The 16,682-nt window shown below is 33.9% G+C and overlaps 1 protein-coding gene across 3 annotated transcripts in view; it reads left to right on the top strand.

Annotated features, from left to right (window-relative positions):
* LOC136039961 (protein ecdysoneless homolog) overlaps positions 1–16,682 on the top strand; it is a 114,983-nt gene that overhangs the window by 79,163 nt on the left and 19,138 nt on the right. For all 3 annotated transcript variants that reach the window (XM_065723985.1, XM_065723984.1, XM_065723986.1), the window contains 5 exons: positions 2,358–2,500; positions 5,193–5,372; positions 9,999–10,127; positions 11,800–12,004; positions 16,419–16,572. In XM_065723985.1, coding sequence (XP_065580057.1) covers positions 2,358–2,500; positions 5,193–5,372; positions 9,999–10,127; positions 11,800–12,004; positions 16,419–16,572 — 811 coding nt within the window. The remainder of the gene's footprint in view (positions 1–2,357; positions 2,501–5,192; positions 5,373–9,998; positions 10,128–11,799; positions 12,005–16,418; positions 16,573–16,682) is intronic.

Genomic DNA, 16,682 nt, shown 5'->3' with positions numbered 1-16,682 from the left:
TGACCTGTGATTACAGGCTTATATGCTTCTTTTTTTTTAGTTTAGTCGAAAAGCCTATATAAGACAGTGAATGCTCTCATATAACGAGCATTAAGTACACTTTGAATTGACTTTTAAACAAACATGGATTACCATAGAGTACACAATCGCTTCTTGGCCAGTGGTTTCTGTAGTATTTAATCAAACGCATGTAGCTGGTCGAAGAAATCGATAGAAAATTTTGCACAGACCTACCCATTCTGATCTATAAGCTCTAATATATTCAAAAATGGCTTAATTTTCTTTCCGATTTTCTGTAAAGAATTGACCAACAATTTAGCGCCCACTTTAGGCTACGTCGCGCTAAGTTTCAATTAGGGAAAAGTAAAAGAACTTATAGTAATAATTTTGTGAGATGCTTTGGGGTTTGACTACCTTGTGCAGTAACTTGATTCTATGTCCTTTTTACCAACCAAAACACTTCCAAATGCTACAAGTGTATTCATTTATTAGCAAAGAATAATATGAGTGCAAGAGTTAAATTGTCGGAGATAAGGCAAGAAAAAAGTATAAGGCAAGATAAGGCCGAAAATTCTGTAAGGAATTGACCAACTATTTAGCGCCCACTTTAGGCTACGTCGCGCTAAATCGTATAATTTTCCGAAGTGCTATCAGACCTTGTTTTACCAGTCCCGTCAAAAAACCTTTATTAGCCGACAACGTCAACCAGAGCGGCTGCGCTTGTCCGCGGAATTCAAATTCTTCTGACAGAATTCAAATTCATCCCCGATTTGATGTTCTCATAGTGAAAATGTCAAATTGGGATTTTAAAAACTTACAGCCCTAAAGCAGGTTAATTATAGGTCAGATTAATGTTTTACATACCAATTACCACATGCATTTTGACAGTGGAGAGGGATCTCATACTAAATGAATCTGAAAAATATTGAAACAGTTAAATAAAGAAGCAATATACATGGTTTCAGCTGTTTTTCATGCACTTGTAGAATCTACCCATTTTTTCGTGTAACGGCTATAGCATTACCTACTTATACAGCTGCAATGGCCTACGAGCAACAAGTTCGAATGATTTGTATCCAATAAAAACGGCAGTTGGTACTTGCCTTGTTTGTGTATATTAAAGTTTCAAAGTGTGGCTCACAGATGATATTTTAGAGATACCTGTGCCGCATCCTCTTCAGTATTATTTGAATTCAAAATGAAATCACTAATAAATCAAACTGAAGCTACTGATAAGCCATATTATTTGAAAATTATGTAGAATTGAAAAAAAAAACCATAACAAATTTCTATAAAGAATTCGTTGAGACAGAATCTTTTGTCGGAGATATGTATTGCTGAGAGGATTTTTTCAATTTTTTTTCTACTTATTTTGACTTCAACTCTGTCTCTATGAAAGTTTTATCTCTAAGACAATCACTATTGATTTTCTAGCTTTTTGTTTTTTATATTAGGAAGAAAAATCTTGCCTTTTTGAAAATTAAGCTTATAATTAATCATAATTCTTACCTTAGAGCTGGCCGGATTTACCCTTGACCGTCCAACTAGAACTACGGATTAAAATAGAACTCCCAAACTTTTGTTAGGGTTTCAGCTCAGTGATAATGTCCTGCTGAAGCATCATATACGGGAGTTGTCATTTGACTTGATTTTATTGCTAGATTTACACCTAGAATTTTTTTTTGAAACGTGACTATACAGCTTACTTGTTTAAGGTCCAACGATATCGAACCGTGAAAATTCAAATTTTAAAGGCAGCATCAAAAGAGGTTTTTTTTCGTCTATGATTCAAATTCAAAAGTATATTGAACATATAATAATTACTAGCATAGTCCTGTGGTGGCGCAGTGGGTTTGACCTTAGCTTGGTAATACGGGACCCAGAGATCGAATCATGCTGCAGGAATGCTCTGCAGGGCCGACGCAGGGACCTTAGTAGTCAAGAAGCGTCGTTAATTCGATACAACAATTACTAGCATAGTCCTAAGTAATCGGACTATGATTAGATAGATAATTATATATATATATATATATATATATATATATATATATATATATATATATATATAATATATGATTATAATTATAATATATGATTAGATAATTAGTTGCTATAGAATAAGAATTATTAAGTAAAAACAACTCAGTGCTATAATATGTCTTCTATTTTCCCTTTAAAATCTATCGTCTTCTCTTTCCCTCTATTAACTGCTCCATTGTGCTTTTTCTTTTTTTAAATTCCGTCATAAGTTTTTTTTTTTTTTTTTTTTTTTTTTTTTTTTTTTTTTTTTTTTTTTTTTTAGTCGAAGAGCCACAGAGTGATCCATTTTGTAATATTATGAGGACTTTTTTTTTCAGATTTACCTGAAAAACTGAACAAAAATTTACACCGTTGTCAATGTTTCTTACCTGCAAATGCTGCCGCATTGCTCAAATCTTATCCAACTATGATCGCTCCTTCAGTAATAGCCTTTTGTCACCGAAATGAAGATGATGTGAAGGTAATGATGCTACTACTACTGCTAACAAATAACAACAGCACCAAGCCGCCTGAACCAAATAAGCTAGCTACGCCTCCTCCATCACAGTCTATTCAAGGCCTCCCTCTTTACACCCTCCCAGGAAGTTCCCATTTCCCATAAATCTTTCCTAATGACATCCGATAGCAAGTGTAAATTAAATGGCTTTGTGATAATACATCTGGTCTAGAGACGTTACTGGTTTAAACATTTGGGGGAAGAGAGGCGAGTTGGGTTTGGAGATTGAATCCTGGAAAATGGCTTCTAAATCCACATATTACGTCCAAACTAATCTACACAGTTCAAAATCGAATGAGGGTCAAATTTTATAAAATAAAGGGGCTGAGAATGCGAGAATTTGCATTTTGCATATAAGAAAAACAGCGGACACTTGTTTCACCGAATTACTTGGCTCTTGAGAATATTGTTAATTATAAATTAATTATAATTATTAATTGCAGTGTTGTCATTTTTCATTATGAGAGGTATTTCAGTTTACTTTGACTGGATAATATTTTAGGTATTTCAACAGATATTGTGTTATGTGACACAAAATTATACAGGAAAGAAGAAAAAGAAAAAAGTTTATTTTTTTGTATAAAGAAGATTTTTGAGATGTAACCATACGGTTAATAGAAGCTTAGTAGGTTTTATTTCTATTTCTTTGAGTGACAAAAAAGTATTTTGAGAAAAAAAAAGCCAGAAAGTTTTAAGTATCTTAAAAATCAAATAAGTAACGAGAAACAGACTGAATGGGGAAACATTTTCTGTGATGTTTATTTTAACACTTAGATTTTTAGGCTAGTTCGTCACAGTAAGCAAGTTCCATCGAATGAACCGTTTTCTCCCATGTTAATTAGTTCTGAATGTATTTAGAAGTTGGAATGCATTCACAGATAAGATACCATATATCCAAACAGGGAATTAGTTGAAAGACATAGCTTTAAACAAATGTGTAAAATAATGTAAATTTAAAATGGACCTTACCATATAATGGCTGCCTAAAAAATTCACATTGTTCAAACAGCTGGCCCTTAATAACAGAAAAAAAAACTAAGCGCATTTTTTAGTTTTACTTACTGTCCTGTAAAATAGATGTTGTTCATTTTAATTTGTGTACCGGTTTTTGACTAATCGGATCCATTTTTGAACGAATTGCTAGGTTGTGCTGAGACTTGGAATGTAGGCTTCGATTCATAGCCAAGAAAATACGTTACATAATACCTTTTGATTTACTGCATTCAATTGGCTATTATCTATTACGGGGGAAAATTGCTGCTAGTAAGATAAGCAGCCTTTGGAACGCTGAACTCTCCATTTCAGAATTAAACTCGTGATTAGATTTGAGTGGTGATACGGAAAATGTTCAATCAATTATTTTTGATAAAATAAAAAAGAATACTTTGGAGTCAGCCTAATTGTTTTAATATCTCTAGCTCAATAACTAGCTGTTCCGAATTGTGTGCTATGTATCAAAGTAAGCCACGTTTTGAAGCGGCAAGGGTATACACGAACAAATTTATTTAAAATTTATTGTTATAATTAAAGTTATTTATTATTTAAAATTTATTGAAAAACGTGTTCAAGGGGGGCTTTGGCTAACTCAAGAAGTTTTGGCTACTGCTACGCAAATGAAACATTCTGTAAAGGAACCATCACCCAAGTTAGGTTCTGTTAAGGTGTTTCAACATTCTGTCTTAGCACCGTCTTCTCCCCCTCCACAATACCGACCTGCTCAATATCGTTTTTTTTTTTGTGTGTGTTTGGTGACCATTTTCATGAATGGATATAATTTGCACTGCCAGGCTTAGAATCTGGTTTAAATATTGAGAGCTTTTTGCCAAGGTCTTTTAGAAAAAGAAATCTCAGAGATAAATGTATCTTGACGGATATTTTGAGGCTCTAAAGCTTGGGATGAAAGGGAGTTAGAGAGAGAGACACTTTTTATTATACATATATCATCAATATACAAAAGAGCCACATCAGCCACTTTAGAAAGTCAAAGACTTGTTATTAGTGGCTGATAAACATTAATAAGCAGCAGTACCGACAACATTAACAAAACAAAAAAAAATAAAATAAAATGAAACAAAAAAGTGGGAACAAGAAAACAACAGGAAAACAAAGAATAAGAAGAGAGAGAAAGTGAGAGAAAAAAAACATACTTAAAAAAGGTATGTAAAGTATGTAAAGTACTTTCGAGTTAAGAACTCGAAAGTACTGCTTTGACCTTAATTTGAGCTGTTAATCATTTTCTGGAATTTCCCTTCGTAAATAACAACGTATTTTCCAATTAGCAAAAACTAGAAATTTCCAATTTCTTTTGAAGCTTCTGTTTATGGCTTATTTTGAGCATTTCCAGGTTTTTTTCTCTCTATTAAATTAAGCAAAAACTGCTCAGGGATAATTCGCCAGCAATATTTTCATTTTATCGGTGGCCTTAGCAACGTTCCAGTAAAAAGGAAAGAAAGAAATAATTTGACAGCGAATGGAAGGATCTTTCATGCCGAAACTGTTAGTAACAATTTACGTTTAGTTTTACATATATATATATATATATATATATATATATATATATATATATATATATATATATATATATATATATATATATATATATATATATATATATATATATATATATATATATATATATATATATATCAATATTTAGGTGTGCAAAGCAATGAAGTTTTTCCCTCCTGAAACTCGGGTGATGATATCAGTTGTCATGACTCGACACCACTACGCTATGCTGACAAGTCAGAAGTATACCCCTGATCGAAGGACTGGCTGGTCTGTTCTCCCCCCTACTGACCCGAAGTGGAAAGCCTATGATTTAGGCTTAAAGATTGTAAGGATAATTTATGTCTCCGTTGATTTTAGCAGTGAAACTATTGACAGTGTTTTTTAAACATATTTTTTGAAATAGGGATTAAACACTGAACAATATGGTCAAGAATCTAGATTTTCTATCTTGAATCTTTTTTTCAAATATTTCTAGCATATTAATAAAAAAGAAATTCTTTAATCAGAGAACGAAATAAATACAAAAATAAAAGGAATCAAACTCCACGTGGCTTATTCCCAATCTAAATTGCCCATTAGACTCATTGCTTGACTGAACGAAACTTCACGGGAAGCGAATTTCAAGTATTATTTACCAATGTACTAAAATTCAAACTTAGGATAACAGTTTTTGTTCTGAATTTAACGCTATTATCGCTATTTTGAATACTTCGTGGATTAAAACCATTAAATAGTATAAAAGTGTTGTAAAAAATAACAACGGCAATTAAAATTTCAAGATATGACCATTTTGTTTGGCCAAAATGTGGCTTTGTCATGTCCGTTTATCTATCCTCTGTTTTCATTCTTTATATTATTTAAATTTTTATTCTTGAAGTTAAACGAATTCGCTAAAAAGAAGCGAAAATAAATGAGAAGATGGCACGGTGTCTTTTAGTTTCTCGTATTAGACGCTACGTAGACCAGACTTCTGATGTTAAAGCCTAGTGAAAATATTTTCTATGTGATGCTATTTCAAACTATGTTCTATAGGTTGCTGTTACAGAGCAACACCAGTGACGATAGCTATTGGACTAGAACTCCCCAAAGGTGCTGTGCATGTTTTGGCAGCTAATTCCACTCAAACTATAATTTACATACAATATGCCCTTGTTATGAACGCGGATGATAAGAATTTTAATCACAGACATCCGACCCAGCACAGATCCAATATTGTTATCGGATCAAGAAAGAACTGTTCTAGCTCCCAAAGTCAACTTCTTAGGAAAAGTTATTTGGCAGTTTGCGAAATGTCTAGTATTTTTTCCCACAGAAATATAAATAATATACACTAGAATCAAGAAAGAACTATTCTATCTCCCAAAGTGAACTTCTTAGGCAAAGTCCTTCGGAAGTTTGCGAAATTTCTAGAATTTTCTTCCCCAGAAAAATAGGAATCATATAAACCTGAACCAAGAAAGAACTATTCTAGCTCCCAAAGCAAACATCTTAGGAAAAGTACTTCGGAAATTCGTGAAATTTCTAGAATTTTTCCCCACAAAAATGAAAAGCCTATAAACCGGAATTAAGAAAAAACTGTTCTAGCTCCCAAAGTAATTTTCTTAGGAAAAGTCCTTAAACATATCGTAAACCAGGTTAGAAAGCTGAATTAATCAGTCGCAGGAAATGCTTTCATTTGAAGGAATTAGCTCTAAAATCAGAGTCATCTAGAAATGTTAAAAGGCTTTTTAATTTGCTGCAACCGATTTTCACTTCAATTATTAAGTTAGTACCGCCCTCTAATATTAATACTAATCTTAAAAAAGAGAATCAAACAAAAAGAAAATTATTTCAACAAATTTTCTCCTCGACTAAAATGTCAACACTGGCCTCTAATGTCGACACTAAAGTTAAAGAAAAGCTACGTACGCTCCGCCTCCTTCCCAATCTGTTCAAAGCCTACCTCTTTACACCCTCCCAGCAAGTTCCAACTCCCCTTAAAACTTTCTTTACGACATCCTTCCACCCCAACCGTGGACAACTGTGAAAAATAATGGTGTCAAAATCGCATTTTGAATTAAATCCAAGTTTTTTAAGGATATCTCAACGTTTTATGAGTAATTCCAGTCAGTTTTCCTATCAGTTTAAACGTCAATAATGGTGTCTAGTATCAATACTATAGTTAAAAAAAAACAACAAAGGAGAGCTAGACTAAAGGAGAGTTTCGAAAGTTAAATTTGAGTTGCTTTTTAATAATGTTACATGATGTTTTTTAAAATACTGGAGCCGATATTTTTCCTTCGGCTAAAACATTAATACCTATCTCTAATATTAACACTGAAAAAGGTGAAAAAAAGTCACACTCCCGTTTTCGATTCTAAATGTAGTTTTTTTTTTAAGAATGCCATACAATACTTTTTAAATTCCTGCAACCAATTTTTTTTCAGCTAAAAAGTCAACAACGGTCCTTAAAGGAGATAAAAAGAAAGTACAAATGCCCAGGAATTTCCAATTTCTCTTAAATCTTTCTTTATGACATCCTCCCACCCAAATCGTGGACAACCTTCTTTCCGTTTAGCCCTAGACGGTCGGGTGAAAAAGATAGTCTTTGACAATCTGATATCCTTCATCCGCAGAACCAACTCGTAATAATCTCAACATTTCTCACACTAAAGCCCTAGAAACAGGGATAGAACCACACTTTTCGAAATCGGTTATCCAAAACAATCCGTAGGCAATTTCCCTGGAAAACATCTAGCAAATATTCAACGGTTTTTTAAAGCGCCCATCCATCAGAATTATATTTGACCATTGTCATCACAGCAGCTTTCAATATTCTAATATTGGTTCGCAGGCTTATCTACCAATTCTTCCAAATTTTTTTCATCTGTGAAAAAACACCCTGAGCCTTGGCTATTCTAATTTTAACTTCTTCGCGGCACCCACCGCCTCTACTAATAACACTACCAAGGTGAGTGAAGCTGTCCACTTGATCCATTTTTTTGTTACCCAACGTCACTTTTTCATCTTCATTTATTCCTAGCCTTACTGACTTAGTCTTCTTAATATTAATTTTCAAGCCTATTCTAGCACTATGAACTCGCAAAACCTCTAAAAATTCATTCATTTTGCTCACACTTTAATCTAATATGCTTAAATCATCAGTATAATCTAAGTCCTGGATAGTTTTTCCTCCTCATCTGATTCCGTATTCTCTCATTGCCTTTCCTGTGCTCCTTAAAACAAAGTCCAAGAAAAGGATCCATGTAAATAGGGATAGAACATTGCCCTGCTTAACTTCGGATTTAATACGGAACCAGCTACTAACCTTATTTCCTACCTTAACTCAGTGTTATTCTCGTACATAGCACTAATAACTTTAATGTGTTAGTCTGGTATACCATATAAGGAGAAAACCTTCGCTAAACCTCTTCTATCAGCTGAATTGAACGCTTGCTCATAATCGATAGAACTGAGGACTAAAGGTATTTAATGACTTAGGCACTTCTTAATAACCTAAGATTAAAAATTTGGTCAACATATCCTCTACCCTTCCTACAACCGAACGTTTTTCTCTTGAAACTTTTTCTATAGCATCTCTAAGTCTAAAAAATATCATCATACTAAGTAATTTGCTACCTACACAGACCAGACTAATGTGTCTATAATTACCACACTTACTCCTATCATGTTTCTTATACATGGGCTTAGGTTTTCCTAAGATCGCTAAGTAGTTCCCCTTTTTCAAAATCATGTTCATAATCTTCAGTAACTTATGTCTTACCTATGAGCCACCATGTTTAAGAAGCTCATCTACCACACTATATGCACCTGAGGCCTTATTATTTTTTTAATTCTCTTAATATTGACACTAATTCTTCCTCACAAATTAAATCTTGCTTCACATCCAATTTTTCGAATAAATGTTTAGTTTAGAGTACTTAGAAATGCTAATTCTAGAAGCGCATCCATTTCTGGTTGATCCTCCTCCTCCTTAGGGCAAATTAAAAATGCGTAAAGTGGGCTTGCTTACAGGTAACATTACCTATAGAGTGAAGCGTATTAGTTCATGAGCCCCGTGGGCAGCGGGGTGAGGTCTGTATTCTATATTTATTTAATAATTTTTTTTAGTTCATCACTCTTTGTTGAATAAATACATATTTAATTTAATTTAATAAAATAAATATTAATTTTATAATTTTTTTTTTTAGTTTATCACTCTTTGTTGAATAAATACAGAATGCAGACCTCTTTCCGCTGCCCGCGGGGCTCAGGGACTAATGCGCTCGCTGTATAGGTAATGTTACCTGTAAGCAAGCCCACTTTATACATTTTTAGTTTCGTTGGAGGGGGATTTTAGAAAGCTAAAAAATGAATGCGCTTCTCTAATAATGACAAAGAAACAATATGCGATTATCAGAATCTTACTATATGCAGTAATACGCGCTTTAGACAGCTTGTGACGAAACTAGAAATTTACCATTTTTCCTTAGGATGAAACGTTATAATAATGGTTTGTAATGTCAATACTAAAGTAAACAATAGAGTCAAATTCCCGTTATGAATTTTATTGTTATTTTTATTTTATTTTTTAAGAATGGCGCATATTGCTTTTTAAATTACTGCAGCTGGTTTTTGTTTTGTCTAAAACGTAATACCATCTCTAATGTCAGTACTAACGTTTAAAAAAAGTGATAGACAAGAGAGACAAACTCCTTTTCAACTTTGTAAGTTGTATAAGAATGCTTTTTAGCTATCACACTCAAAATTGAATAAAAAAAAAGCCAAAAACGTTAAGATCAGCAAAGAAATGAATTTGATGTAAAGTAAGTAAATGAAATTTGCTGTAAATTTGTCGAGTAAACGAAGAAAGAAAAGAAGGATATTCCCTTCAGCATTTCAGCATCTTGAATGCCTCTCCTACATTATACAGGGTTATTACCCTGAAATTTAACATTATTATCTTTTTAAGGCTTGTGGATTTGAAATCTTGCTGGCTCATAGTGGGAAAATTGGTGAATCTGCAGGAAAAACGGAAAATGCTGCTGATCCAAAATGGGAGAGATATGTTCGGAATTTAACAGAAAAGGGATATTTTCAAGTAATAATATAATTAACTCTCCCCCTCTCTCTGTGTGTCTCTCTTTCTCGTGTTTTCTCTCTCTCTCCCTCTCTCTCTCTCTCTCTCTCTCTCTCTCTCTCTCTCTCTCTCTCCCCCTCTCTCTCTCTCTCTCTCTCTCTCTCTCTCTCTCTCTCTCTCTCTCTCTCTCTCTCTCTCTCTTCTCTCTCTCTCTCTCTCTCTCTCTCTCTCTCTCTCTCTCTCTCTCTCTCTCTCTCCTCTCTCTCTCTCTCTCTCTCTCTCTCTCTCTCTCTCTCTCTCTCTAACTATCTCTTTCTCATTTTGTTTTCTCCTTTTTCTCTTTCTTTCTCCATTTCACTTTTACTAATCTTCTCGTGTAGTTAGTTCATAGTCAAGTAGTGTTTAGATGTTGATTAAAAGACAAAATTGGGTGTCTGATATCTCTTTACAGGCCTTTTTTCGTGAGGATGAGAGCTCGGCGGAAGTCATCAATCCGCGCATGTTTTCACTATTAATTTGTTGCGCCAAAGTATGTTTTTTTCCTTCATCCTCTCGTCCGTCTCTTGTCCATCTAGACAAAGAGCTGTGATTCAACTGTACCTTAGGACAAAAAGCTATAGTTTAGCTTCTTCTCTCGTCCATCTCTTGTCCAACTAGACAAAGAGCTGTAGTTTAGCTCTACCTTAAGACCAAAATAGAGCTGGATGGAAAAATCCAGCTTTTGTTGATCAAATGATTGATTTAGGTGAACATGAGCTCAGCTGCCATCCTCGTGAAAATGGGTCTGTGATTAACAAAGAAGATATTCCACAAAGCACTAACACTTTTGATTATTTGCTCCAAAGTATATAACATACAACTTCAAAATTTTTAATTAAAGTATCGAAACTTAATTCATTTTCACCATGCCTATTTTCATGAGAGTATAAATCTCTTGGATGATGGGACTTGGCAAGGCAAATCTTTGGATTTAGTCTGGACTATAATCCAGAATTGAATTCGTATTCAGTTTTGGTGAAATCTGGATTTATGCTGCAACTTTACTTAAAGTGGCAGCAGACCCTTTAGACTTTTTTTTAACTCAAAGTTGGTATGATTAAAAAAGAAATATTGAAGTTGGATCTAGAGCATTTGCATGCACATATTTTGATAAAAAGGCAAACTTGGAAATAAATCTGGACATCAGTCTGTATAATTATTCAACAGGAAAACATTATTGATGACATCCAACGATTTGCAATCTTTTGGCTCCCAAGCACGATTCTTTTATTATTTCCTCTCTTGGATTTTGTTTCTCATGAATTTTCTTTTTCTTTTATTGTTTCTTCTCTTTTCATTTCTTGTGAATTTTTGTTCCATTTGGATTTCGTCTTTTTCTTGCTTTTCATTCTTTTATTGTCTCTGTTGCTGTTGATCGTCAAGTAGTTCTTGTATTTTCACCAAGCCAAATTGGTACGCCTCTTTGATATCTGTTTATGATTAATAGAGGCGCGATGTAATAACGACGACATCTAACGACATGCAGTCTTCTGGCACACACGTTCAATTTTTTATCTATTTTTCTAACGTTGATTTTATTTCAAAGAAATTCTCGTTTCATTTAAACTATTTATTTTTTCAATATTTCTTTGAAATTTTTTTGAACAGAAAGAAAATCTGTCAATGGAATACAAGTCTTCAAGTTCTTTTTTAGGGTTACATGGAAGGTTCAAAACCTTATAAATCGCTACAAGAAAAAGCCAAGATCTTCTTTGAGTCTAGTGTAACAGAAAATAGTGAAGAATTTCAAACCTCCTATAAACATCACATGGGAAAACAAGTTCAATCCCTTCTCAAATATGTTGATGTCGACTATGATGCTTTGAAAGCTCAAGAAACTTCATTACAGCCACCTGATGGTAAGCAAACACTTTTATTGCGTTTGAGTGTCGTGTTAATTATCTTTGTGTTTCAAAATGCTTTGAAAGCTCAAGAAACTTTATTACAGCCACCTGACGGTAAGCAAACACTAATATTGCGTTTGAGTGTATCGTGTTTATTATCTTCGTGTTTCAAAATGCTTTGAAAGCTCAAGAAACTTCATTGCAGCCACCTGATGGCAAGCAAACACTAATATTGCGTATGAGTGTACTGGGTTCATTATCTGAATATCCCAATTACTTATCGTTTGTGTTTCACGACCATTACGACACGTATTTGATATCAGAGGTTAGAAGAATTGCTATTTGAAACGGCCTGAGTTAATTGTAAGAGAAGGTATATATGCCGAACTAAAAAAAATTAAGATAAGTGAGGATAAGACGTTACCTACTTGCGTCAAAGGTAAACGAACAATTTAATAATTTTACAAATGAAAAAAGACGCGTAAATTAGAGACATTTAATGGCTAGTTTTTTATTGTTTTAAAAAGTAGAGTTATGAGAAAGAGTCAAACCTTAGCGTAAAGGGGGAGGAGGGTGTTGAGGAGGGGACAGCCTGTTATACGGAATAATTTCTGTCCGTTTTAAGTTTTAATATTGGTCCTTACTTTCAATTAAAAAAACTTGTTTTTTTTTTATTTAATTTCTGAACGTTTTGAAATAATGCAGGTTTTGATTCTGGGTCACCGTACATGAATAATTAAAACGAACTTTGAATATTAATTTTACTTTGTTTGGCTAAATGGCTTTCTCAAAGTTTTAATCGGACGATTTTGAGAAAAAAGAGGCGTGGGAGGGGGCCTAGTTGCCCTCCAGTTTTTTTGTTACTTAAAAAGGACACTAGAACTTTTAGTATTATTTATGAACGTTTTTATTAGTAATAAATATACACAACTTACGTTATGAAATTCTACGAAAAATTGATTGAAGAAAAAACGGGTTTAATTTCTATAAAACAGTGAACAAAAATAAAATATATAAACTACACTTTAGCTAACAAAAACAAAAATACTCCGAATATTTCCGCCCCATGTCCCGGAGCCTTTCTCAGCAGGAAAAAAAGAAGAAAATTAAACACCAACAATTTAAGACTTTTTTGAAGACATTATAAATAAAATACCACGACAAATAAAACAGAACAAATAAATATAAATAATAAAATAAATAAGAAACAAACTCACATTATAAAACAAAAACTCCTGCACTGACGGTAATAACTTTAGAATAAAACTAAAGCAATTGTATATAATGAAACTTTCCTCTGCCACATTCGGTGTATAAATGGAAATATTATAAAACAAAAACTCCTGCACTGACTTTAATAACTTTAGAATAAAACTAAAGCAATTGTATATAATGAAACTTTCCTCTGCCATGTCCGGTGTATAAATGGGAATATTATAATATTCCGTATGTATTTTAATATCGGTATGTATTTTTATACACCAAATGTGGCAGAGGAAGGTTTCATTATATACAATTGCTTTAGTTTTATTCTGAAGTTATTACGTTCATGGTTTTATACCTTAGTTCCTCCAGTCCCTCCAGAGGCACAGATGTCGTCAGTGAGTAGCCTCCAATCTTCCCTCAGTGGGCTGCTGAGTAGATGTCCTCTCATACTTAGATGAGTCTCATCTGGAGGGCTCTTCCGTCACGTTCGTACTTTCTACGGAGCGGGTTCTTTGGTCTCCCTTGGTGACGGGTGACTTCTTGTTGCCAGTGAAGGAGCATTTTAAGAATTCCATGATCTGGCATACGAAGGATATTTCGAAGATATCGCCATCTTTGATACCTCACAACATAGCTGATGTCAGGTTGGTGTGTGCGAGTAGGGATCTCGTCGTTGCTGACATAATCTCTCCAGTTGATCCATGGGATTTAGCGAAGACTGTTATTTTCAAAGTAACAGTCTGAGATTGCTGTACTCATGACCAATATTAAAAATTATCTTTCTCTTCTCCTGAACTCTGACTTTCTGGGAATTTTGTGTTTAAGCCCTCCGTGTTTTGACAAAAGGGACTTTGTTTATCCCCTTTCGTGTCCAACAGAAGGGACTTCTGATGTTATACCCTTTTATGTAGGGCAACAAATTTGCGTTGTTAACTCCTATCTTAGCCAGAAATTAATAGTAAACAATTAATGATCGCTATTGACAATTAAGTTGTGGAACCCACCCTCCTTTGTGTGCTGATGGATTTTGGCAAACATTCAATTGGCCTCATCTACCTACTCTTTACTTTCTGTGTGTCGTCTGTCATGTGATAATGATAAAAAGTATCATCAGATAGCTTATTTGATCAGATAGCCTGTAAATGGCAAAAGTAAAAGGATTTTCTTATTGCGCCGTTAGTTGGAGAGCAGGGGGCCTATACTCTCGTTAAATCCCCCATCTTAGATTTCGAAAAATATTCTTGGGATTAGATTTTATTCAAAAACACTTCAGAGGTGTGCTCCAAACTTTTCTTGTCTATTTGTTAGTTGATTTTTTAACTCGCGTACGTTACATTAAACTTGGGGTTATTGACTGTTACTCTAAAATAAAATAGCTTCTCTAAAATATGCTAGAATTCACGCTTAAATGAACGCGCTAATTTGCTTGTTTGACTGTTGCAAAATTGTACGGGCTAATCTTCTTTTTATGATTGCATGCGGAAAACCCGTTTTCTGCTGTCTTTGGGTCACTTGGTCTTTGGGTTTTTTCGTGTATTCTTTTTACTTTTGTTGTCAAGCTTTTCAGATAGCTTGTACTTCCGTGGATTTGCACTTTCGCATCAACGAAGAGCTATAAAACATATACATATAAAGGTTCAATGCTCGCTTTTTACTGGATTTCTCCGAATGTTAATCAAAATAGGACAAGCAAAATTTTAGACTTGCATTAATTAACTCAAAGAGAGCTTCTCGGGCAATGTGTACAGAAAGGAGAAAACAAAAAACAGTGTGTAGTCTTTTGAGGAGAGTAGAGAAAAACATCTTGCCACCTACTCCGACCAAAAATTTAAAGTCCCCTTACCTGTTTCTAAGAAAAAGCGGTCACGAAAATTCCAATTGATACTCCAGCTGTGAGACAAAGCAGGACCGAGTTAACAAAACTATTATTAGATTTGCAACCATCTATTGAAAGCTACTGCCTATGTACTCTCTCAGTTCCAGGCTTCAGGCATTCGTTGTAAAAGTTCACGCGGTAGTTTGCAGTGCTTGAGTTTGTGTGATTGCCTAAGAGTTATGGGATCAGGCACTTACATAGGTAGCTTCCTTGCCTCTTCTTTTCTGTACAGGTATGCTCTGAAATAGGCTTACATTGTGTCCGTGTTGTAGTCGGCAGCGGGAATTTGAAAGGTAGTGTGTTAAACAACATAAATTTAAGAGTAGAGTGATAGCACTGGAAAATAATTTTTGGTTTTTACGATTTGGTTTCAAGATTTGTTTCTCGAAAGGTCTGTTTGGGCTCCATATATGGCACAACAATCTTACTGTCTAAAGCTCCAAATTCCAACCTATTTAAGTCACTGTAACGTCACTGTTGGTCACTGTTGCTGAGCAACATCGAAATAAAAAGCCATTGACCAAAATAAAAATAAGAAGTAGAAGAAAAGAAGAAAAGCGTTAGTGTGCAACATGATAAGTCTTTATTCACATGCATAGGTTATTGTTAAATAACTTAAATACAAGGAATTTAACTAGAAATATTTTTAACTGGTATTATTAGCTTTGGGAAGCTGTGAATCCACCTGATTAGCAGAGACACTGGCCTCCATTGCTTTTGCCATCGTCAAATTTTTCATGTTTTACTTGAATCCTTCAGTTTTGATAAAAATCTGTTCTTTGGAAACCAGGGAAACCCCAAAGTTGCCAAGAAACCCTATAAATTTAGGGATTGTTGAAGCTTTGATGATAAACCATCTTTATATGCTTGTGTTTTGCATGAAAAAATAATCATGTTTTATAATTTGCAGGTTTTTGAAAAACCTCTAATCAAAAATATCTTTGAATTTACAAGCGGGCGGAACAGGTCAAATAGCTAGAACGCTTTAATTTTTCAGAAGCTTCAAATGACATGTAATTTTTTATTATAGCCTTTACAAAATAGTTGTTGTATTTGAGGAAAAAAGCAGCGCAAAAGTATAAGCCTCTGGTGCTAGATCTCAGAATTATTTAATTGACATTTTTAATTACCAAATATTACTAAGTATTACCAAATATTACCAAATAATAAGTATTATTAAAATATTAAGTATTAATATTACCAAATATTAATTATTAATAATAATATAAGTATTACCAAATATTACCAAATAAATATTACCAAATATACCAAATAATTACCAATTAATTACTAAGCCGTTTGCTCTCAATTATTGACCATTTATAGTTTCTGGACTTATCTTTCTAGATGACAGTTGGATTAATGTCACACCCGATCAATTAGACGCCATGTTTGCTGAAAAAATGAAAGTCCCTGTAAATGGAACTGAAGATCTGGCTGAAGGGCTTACCTCATTTTTAGAGAAGGTCTCCAGCTATGAAGGAGTGGAAAATGTTAATGGGTAAACCTGAGCAGATTATTTCTTCGATTCTCTATACTTTATTCTTTAACTTAGGACTTTATCAAAGACGCTCACCTATGAACTGTTTACTTATGGGCACTATGAGAACA

This window comes from Artemia franciscana, chromosome 20, assembly GCF_032884065.1.
Source record: "Artemia franciscana chromosome 20, ASM3288406v1, whole genome shotgun sequence".
NCBI lineage: Eukaryota > Metazoa > Arthropoda > Branchiopoda > Anostraca > Artemiidae > Artemia > Artemia franciscana.
This window is presented reverse-complemented; position numbering and strand designations above follow the sequence as displayed.